The sequence below is a fragment of the Plasmodium gallinaceum genome (assembly GCF_900005855.1).
Source record: "Plasmodium gallinaceum strain 8A genome assembly, contig: PGAL8A_v1_152, whole genome shotgun sequence".
Classification (NCBI taxonomy): Eukaryota; Apicomplexa; class Aconoidasida; order Haemosporida; family Plasmodiidae; genus Plasmodium; species Plasmodium gallinaceum.
The window spans coordinates 481,200-490,990 of record NW_021628316.1 but is presented as its reverse complement, the minus strand read 5'-3'; the positions used below and the strand labels follow the sequence as shown (position 1 = coordinate 490,990).

General features: G+C 16.1%; 1 protein-coding gene across 1 annotated transcript; it reads left to right on the top strand.

The window, feature by feature from the left end:
- Positions 1 to 53: 53 nt before the first annotated feature.
- PGAL8A_00510100 (conserved Plasmodium protein, unknown function) lies at positions 54 to 9,742 on the top strand (the record flags this gene model as incomplete). The annotated part of the gene is made up of 2 exons (XM_028673925.1): positions 54 to 564; positions 828 to 9,742. 2 exons carry the CDS (start codon positions 54 to 56, stop codon positions 9,740 to 9,742), a joined length of 9,426 nt encoding a protein of 3,141 aa, XP_028530329.1.
- Between the last annotated feature and the right edge of the window lie 49 nt (positions 9,743 to 9,791).

Here is a 9,791-nt window from a genome sequence, read left to right as displayed (position 1 = left end):
TTTTTTTTTTTTTTTTTTTTTTTTTTTTTTTTTTTTTTTTTTTTGTAAAGCAAATGGATATAGATGTAGATTCTATTACTAAAAATAAAAAAATGATTAGGAATTATAACATATTAGAAAAGAATTATCATTTTATGATTAAAGAATATGAAAATATATCTAATATAAAAGTAAATAATAATATTGCTAATGTTAGAATAATCAAAAACTTATTAATTTTAAATAATTCAATAGATAATGTGAAAAAGCAATGTTTACTAAATATATTTGAAAAATTGGATAGCGTTTTAATCCTAATACTAAAAAAAAATAATGCTAATTTGATATTAAAATTATTATCCATTTTTTACATAAAACTTTTTAAATATGCAAATTTTAATATTAATGATCATTACAACAGTATATTTGAAATAATCTCAAATAAAAATTTAATTGGATGCTCTGTTGAAGTAAAAGATTTACATGAAAATTTTTTTAAAAATACAATTCTTCTAGTATCATTAATTTTATATGATATATATTCAAAAATTACTTCTCATCTATCTACTATAATTGACTACTCAAGTAATAATTTTTTTTCCTTACAAGTTGCATATAATTTAAAAAATATATATTTTTATTACAATAACTATTTTTTATTTTTTATTATTTACATAATATGAAAATGTAAAATTTGTTATTCTTTTGATTTTTATATATTCATATATTATTACTTGTGTAATAATATAAACTTATTAATTGATTTTTATGTAATTTTATAATTACCCATTTTAAAATTAGAAAACATAAAAATTAAAATATATTTTTTTTTTTTTTTTTTTTATCAGAAAAAATAAAGAAATGTGAAAATTTAGAATTAAAATACTTTTATTTTATATGTCTGAATAAAATAATAAAATCTTCAAATATAATAAATTCTACAAATACTGAAAAAATATTTAAGATTTTGAAAAAAGCAGTTAATGAAAAGGAAGAAATAATAAAAAATATAACTATTAAATGTCTTACAAATTTTTTTATTTTAAAACCAGAATATTCTCTTTTAGAATATGGATTTTTCTTAAATTTTATAGATAATAACTTAAGTTTAAATAATAATTTTAGCTTAACTAATCTTAAATATGTTATTAACTTCGTAAGTGTTATATTTTGTAATTGTGCGAATGTAAAATATAGTAAAAATAATGATTATATAGATAAAAAGAATTCAAAAGAAAACATTTACTCAACCTCATCAAAATTAAAAAGAAAATCATCTTCTGAAAAAAATAAATTGGGTTATATAAAAGAAAATACAAAAATTGAAGAAGAAAAAAAAAAAAATATTTTTTCTGATTTTTTAAAAATAGCAACAGAAGAAATTGTTTCAAAGATAACCAAAATAAAATTAGAAGAAAATAATGTTGAAAATTATATTAAACTGGAAAATGTTGAAGGATTTTTATTTCTTGATGATAATGAATTTAATAAAAAAATACTAAAAAAGAAAAAAAATTTTCTATCTTTTTATAATTTTAAGTCTTTTCTAAATTATTTTAAGAATGTAATAATAAATTTATCTTCAGATATTAATCATGACTATATGAATTTAAAAAAGTTATATTTTTTGAAAAATCTAGAAAAATACAATTATTATAAAGACAAATTTTTTTTTGAAAAGGATTTTTGTGCATATTTGAGTAAAAAAAATCATAAGAAATATGAATTTTTAAAAGAACCAAAAAGTATAGAGAATTTTAATTTTTTATTAGGAGTAGATTATAAATTAATGAAAGAGAAAAAAATAAATTATGATGAAATAAGTATGTCTATAGAAGAAAAAATTTTATTTAAAATTTACAATTCTTTAATTCGTAATACCTTATTAAAAATTATTTTTTTTGAATCATTTAAAAATTTATTATTTTTTTCAAAAAAATTTACAGGGAAATCAATAATAAAAATAATAAAATTTTTTGTAAACTTTTTAGAAGTTTTATGTTCTAATTGTGCAAAAAAGAAAAATTTGAAAACTCATTTATATACTAATAATATTTCAAATAGTTTTGAAATCAAATATTGTATATTTTACTTTATAAATATTATAAAAGAATTAATTAAGAAAAAAGAAAAAGATACATATACAATAATCAAAGAGAAAAAAAATAAATCAAAAGAAAATGAAAAAAATATATTTGACGAGAGTGAAAATACTGATCATTATGAAAAAAATAGTCAATATTATGAAGAAAATGAAGAGGATAGTGTTAGTAAAAATAGGAATATTTGCAATAATAATAATCAGTATGAAATAGAAAAAAAAGACGAAATTATATTTAATGACACGGATAAATTTAAAAAAAATTATAATTCTAAAAATTTTGATTATGATAATACAAAAAAATTACAAGAAACTACTACTAATAATAAAGAAAGCAAAGAAAAAGAAGTTGAAAGATTGAACTTTGATAGAAGAGAAATAAAACAAGTGATCAAAAAAGGAAATATAAATAATCATTTATTAAATACGAGTAACAAAGAGAATCAGTTAATAAATGAAAATAATAATAGTAGTATAAACACTATTGATAAAATTATCAACGAAAATACTAAAATAGAAATAAATGAAAATAAGAATGAAATGGAAAAAACAAAGAAAAATTATGTTAAAAATTTTAAAGAAACAAAAATCAGAAAGTATTTAGAAAGGGAAATTAAAAACTATCTAACTTTAAACAATGATACTAATTTAGATATTAATGAAAAAAAAAAGAATGATATTATTTTAAAAGCACTAATAAGCTTATATAACAAAATAATAGTAAATAATAATATAAAAAAAGAAAAATATGAAAAATATGAAAAATTTTTAAAAACTATAATAAATAACATGAATGGTATGCATGTAGATATTGAATTAGTAAAGGATGTTATAAATTTATTTTTGAAAATTTTTTTAAGGTTCCCTTCATATATATATAATATAATAACATTATTAGTAAATTATATAACAATAATTAATGCCAATTTTATGACATCTTTAACTTTAAATACATTTGATGATATAGAAAAACAAGTGAGTATATTAATAATTAGTTCAGTTTCATTGAAACAAATATTATATTATTCTTCTAGTTATTATAAGATGTATCACCTAAACAATTTAATATTTTGCATTTTTGATATATGTAAATTGTTTCTCTCAAAAGTTCAAACACATCCATTAAAAACTATTAATGAGTTAAGAAGAATCATTTCCTTTTTATTAATTCATTCTATTCTTTATTCTGTTATGTATGAATTAAAAAGTAATAATATGTTTTATAGTTTAAATGATTTGGATCATCTAAAAACAACTAAAAAAAATATTGGTTCTTCTAATAATTTGAACTATTATAACTTGAAGCAATACTTTAACATCCATGAAGTATTATACAATAACCCTCTTCTTAAATTAATAAAAGATATACTAAAAGAAATGATAAATGAGATTGAAGAAGAAAAAATGAAAATCTTTATTCACTCATATGAAGAACAAATAAGTAAGAAAAAAATGAATTCCTGTAATTTTTTTGTTGTTGATAATTTATTTATTTTAGTTTACATATTAAAGAATGTTTATGTTATTTTATCATCAGAAATGTTGACGTTTCTTTTTTTTGATTATATTTATAAAATTGCTAATACTTTATTTAATTTTTTCTACAAATTAAATGAAATAAATTGTAAATATAATAAGGAAAATAATGAAGTAAGAAAAAATTATGTAAATGATAAAGAAAAGGAAAAAAATAATTACATAAATAGTTGTTCAAAAAAAGAAAATAAGAATTTTTACTTTTATGAGTATGGTTTTACTCAAATATGTAGGTTAATAAGCATCGATAATATATTACTAGTTTTCTTTATATATTTATTAAAAATTTTTACTAGAATTATGAACTTTATAAAATTGAAACTAAGAAAAAGAAAAAAGAACAAAGACTTTTACTTTGTTGATCATATTGATGTTACTAGTATTAACAATAATGATATTAAAAGTGATGAAAATTATAATAGTAATAATATAAATAATGATTATAAAATTTTATTAAAAAATGAAGAAAAAGATGAATTTCGTTTAATATTTGAGTCATTAATCAATGTACAGAAAAACAAGGAAACTTATTTTGATTTTTTTTTAACATTTTTAATAAATTTTACAAAAAATAAAAATAATTTTTATATTTTGGTTGTAAATTCTATAGTAAGAAGAAAAGTAATATATAAGGCAAAAGATAAATATATTGCGAATAGCAATAAAAAGAAAAAATATATATTAGAATATATAAATGAATTAGATATATTAAATATTTTAACAAATAATTATGAAAAATATCATGAATTAATTCTAATAAATTTTATATGTTTGTTTGAATTATATTTAAAAAAAAAAAAATATTATAATAAAATAATGAAAAATATAAGTGTATGTATTTTAAATTTAGATGAACAAAAAAATGAATTAATAATGTATTTATTAATACTAGAAAACTTTTTAAAGAAAAATTTTCATAAAAAAAGAAAAGAAAAATTATTTAAAAGTATACAACCTCTATTTAATTTATTAAATGATCATTTTAATTATTCTTTTTGCTTAATTCATTTTTTAATTATTAAGATACTAACTCTTTTTATAAGTAATAATGAAAATGTTAACTCATTTATATTTAGTTATGCTATGAAATTATATGAAAAATATTCAATGCAAATGAATAATGAAAGTTATTTATATGTATTGTTTTCTATTTTAATAAAAAATTTATATTCATCATACTATAAAATAAATTATAAAAATTCTTCAAAAAAAAAAATCAGAAATATAAATTTAAAGAAATCTATAAATCTGTCCTATTTAAGAAGTTTTATTAAAAATTCAACAAATTCATCTTCATTATTTAATAAATTGGATGTATGTTCTAACACTTTTTCATTTAAACAAAACAGCCTTAATTATGTTTTTTTTAATAAAGATATTTGTTCTTCAAATAATTCAGAAAATTTTAAATTACAACAAGTCTCAAATATTTCAGAAATGAAACAAGTGAAAAATAAAAAAAAGACAAGTATGAATAGTTCTAACAATAGTTACACTGAAATAAAAGAAGATAAAATTGTAAGCAAAAGCAAAATGAAATCTAAAGAAGAAAATGATAAAAATATAGAAAAAAGTAATAAAGATTATATTAAAAGTTATTCATATACAGAAACGAATATAAAAAAAAAGAATTTACATAAATTTTTTGATATTTACCTAGATATGTTAAAGGTAATTCCTCATAATAATAATACATTTATAACAGTTTTAAAAAATTTCATTTCTATAATAAAAAGAGTAAGTACTTCTATTGGCTTATTTAGAATAAAAAATTGCTTAGAAGTTATATTAGCATATTTATTAAAAAATGAAAATATTAATGTATTTAATTTTAAAATTGAAAAAGGGAAATATGTTATAAAATTGTTTAATAATTTATTATATATTTTGAAAAAGAAGAAAAAAAAAGAAAAAGAAAAAGAAAAAAAAAAGAAAAAAAAAAAGAAAAAAGTATTTAAAGAAATAGTAAATAAAATACTTTTTATATTTGAAATATTATTAAATTCCTTTGAAAAGAAAATAAATAGTAATCTATTTAAAACAATTAATCTATTATTTGATGTGATAAAAATGAATAAATTAAAAAAATATATTTATAAATTATCTGTGATAATACAAAAAAATATATTTTTTTATAAAAATATAAAAGTGTTAAAGGAATCATTAAAATGTGTATATAACCTTTTAAAAAAAAAAATTGTAATACCATTGCATGAAAATTTTGATTATTATATTTTAGTTATTCATAATTTTGTTAATACAAAAAAGTTAGATATACATTTTATAAATTTATTAAAATTAAGGATATCTGTTTATTCTTTTTTTAATGTAAATCAATGGTCTAAACTTTTTGAAAATATACTGAACATAAAAAGTGCATTCATATATGATATTATAAAAGGTAAAACGAAAGATAAATTTTCTAAATATTCTTGTAAGAATAATAATAATTATTGTGAAGATAATAACATGAAAGAAAATAATCTATTAAAAAATGATAGATCATTATATGAAAAAGATAGCACTTTTTTTTATACTTCTTTATTTAATGAAAATTTTGGTTTTAATATTCATATAAATTTAAAGGAGGAACATTTTTTAAACCCTTTCATGGAAAATTATAAATCAAAATATTTTTTTAATGTTTTTACAAAAGGAAAAAATGATTTTACTTTTTCAATAGATACGAAATATTTAGTTATGAAATTACTATTATATTTTTTGAAAAGAATTAGTTCATCATTTTTAATATTTATTCATAATGATTCTTATTACGTGAATTATTCAAAGAAACTTTTAAAAGATTCAATTTTAAAAAAAGAAGAAAAAAATAGTGAAAAACACGATTTTTTAGAGGAAAATGTGGTAAAAAAAGAAGATAATATAAAAATGAAAAAGATAAAAAAATTATCAAAATACAATAAAATGAAGGATAAAAATATGAGCTATGGTAATAATTGTTATGATATGAATGAAAACAATCAATATATTAATGGGAGTAAAAATGATTATAATAATTATACAATGAATGGTAAATATTCTGATATTAATAATGATAATTACGAAAGTAAAAACAAGATTAGTAGTTCCAATGAGGAAATGTTAAACAAATTTTATTATATTGAAAGAATGTTCAATCAGAGAAGAAATTCCAATGATAATACAATAATAGATGAAACGAATTTTAATGATATAAATTTGGAAGATATTGTTGAAAATTTTTCTTTATATGATAATTTTGAATGTTTATTAAAAGTAATTTTAAACAATATAAATTATGGCATAAAATATTATAAATTATCAAATATGGCTATAAAAGTATTGATTGTTTACTTAAGTATTTTTAAATTTTCTAAAATTATAATTGATGAATATTCTGATAATAATGAAATTAAATTACTCATGAATTATGAAATTAATATTTTTACTTCGATTAAAATGTATTATGAATCATTTAATTTTATGAATTTAAATTATGAAAACGAGGAGTATAAATATTTAGATAACTCTAATAATAGAAACAAAAGTAACAACGACCTACAATTTTCTCATTTATTTTTATATCCTCTAATGAATGTATATAATTTATTTTTATTTTTAAATGATATAAAATTATGTAATTCTCATAATAAATTTGTGGAATACTTTTTTCATTTTGCAATAAAAGATAATAATAATAACAAATCTCTTGAATTTAATAGTTTCACAAAAAAACAAATAAATAATATTAATAAAAGAGAAGAAAAGAAAGAGGTTCTTAACTCTTTTTTATTTTTTTCTGAATGTGATTCAAGCTTATTTTTTCTTTTTAAATATAAATCTTTCTGTTACTATATAATACATAATGATAATGTTCTAAATAATTTATCAATTTTTGACATTAAATCAATTGTGAAAAATGTTAATTATATTATATATGACACTATAATTTTATACATATGGAGTTTTAGAGATAATAATAGTGAAGAATTAAATAAAATTGTTCATAAGTTTTTTACATGTGTGAATGAAAAGGCAAGATGTTTATCCATTTTTTATTTTTCTGCTTTTCCTATTTTTATTAAGTTCCTAAATTATGTAAAAAATAGTGTTATTTTAAATAAGAATAATTATTTATTCTTTAAAATATTTATTTATTTTTTATGCAGTCATATAAAAGAATATAATAACATATTAAAACAAGAAACAAAAGAAGTATACTTTACATTCATTTTTAATTATTTAGTTTTAGTAGAATTAACTGAGGAATTCATAGATGATACAGAAGAAAAAGAAATAATAAAGAAAACAAATAAAATTAAAGACTATATAAATTTAGATGATCAAAATGATAGTAATAATAATAATAATAATAATACGGATAATAGTTGTATAAATAATAATAATAATGAGGATAGTAATAATAACAATAATAATAATACGAATAGTATTAATAATAATAATAATGAGGATAGTATTAATAATAATAATAATAATAATACGGATAATATTATTAATAATAATAATCATAATATGGATAATAGTAGTATTAATAATAAAAATGAGGATAGTAGTAGTATTAATAATAATAATAATGAGGATAGTAGTAGTATTAATAATAATAATATAGATAATAGTACTATTAATAATAATATAGATAATAGTACTATTAATAATAATAATACGGATAATAGTTGTATAAATAATAATAATGAGGATAGTAGTAGTATTAATAATAATAACAATAATATATATGACGAAAATAAAAAAACAGAAAGAACATTTTTAAATAAAATTTTAGAATACATTTTAAAATATTTGGTAACTTTTATAACTGAAAATAATATATTAAGTGTTTTAAACCTAATAGAAAAGTTACATAATCAAATAATCGAAATAAAAAATAAGAAAATCCATGTAAATACATTATGTAAATTATACACTTTAAATATATTTGTAATTAATAAATTTTTAAAAGAAAATAATAATTATGAAAAAGAACAAGAAATCATAAATATATGGAACTCATTTTTAAATTCTTATATTATTTTAGAAAAAATAAATGATTTAGAGTTGAAAGGAAATATAAAATTATTATTACAACATACATTTTTAAAAAAAATGAACTTATTAAAAAATGAAAAGTTATCAAGTAGTTTGTTAAAGTACTTTTTTCAGAATTCTTCTATAAATGATATAAATAACTATTTAATTAAAATGAAAAGTTATGAAGAAGAAATTATAAAAATTATAAATGAAAAGGACTTACATAAATTGAAAATATTTTACATAGAAATAATTATTTTTATTAATTTTATTAATACTTGTGATATATTAAATGAAAAAAGCAAATTGTATTATAATCAAAAAATAATACAAATATTTATAAATTTCTCAAATAAAATGAAAATATTGTACTTTTACTATAATAATAATAATAATAATAATAATAGTGACTATAGTAATAACACAAAAAAGCAAATAATTATTTCTTCTATAAATATTATTCAAAATATATTTACTATAATTAAAAATAAAGAAGAATCACTTGTCTTTTATTTTATTTATAATTTAATTAAAAATAACATTTTGCCTGTAATAATAACAAATTCTTCTATAGAAAATGTAGATTATAATGAGTTAATACCTTTTAATTCTTATATGGAAGAAATAATTTGTTATTCTCTAAAAATATTAAATGTATTTTTTGAAGTATTTATTAGTAATACTATATTAATAAAAAAAATATTAATACCTTTTATAAATTTTATATACAGAATTGTAACTTTGTGTGAAAAAAAAAAAATAATGATAACAAAAAGTTTCTTAATTTATCAAGTAGATCAAACAAAAACAATTAGTTCTTTTAATTTCCAAAACGAAGATATATATTTACATAATAACTTCATTAATACTAATTCAGTTAATATTAATTGTATGACTATATATTTTAAAGAAGTAATTAAAATTTTTAAAAATATTGCTTTTAAGAATTCACAATTATTTAAACAGATTATTAACGAAGTAAATACAGAAGAAAAATTATTGATTTATAATTTAATGAAAGAATTAATTAATATGAACAAAAATAATGAAACACAAAATAAGAAGAATGATGAAAAATTAGATTTTAGCTTTCTAAATTAAAACAAAAATAAAAAAAAAAAAAAAAAATTTTAAATAATAATAATTCTTT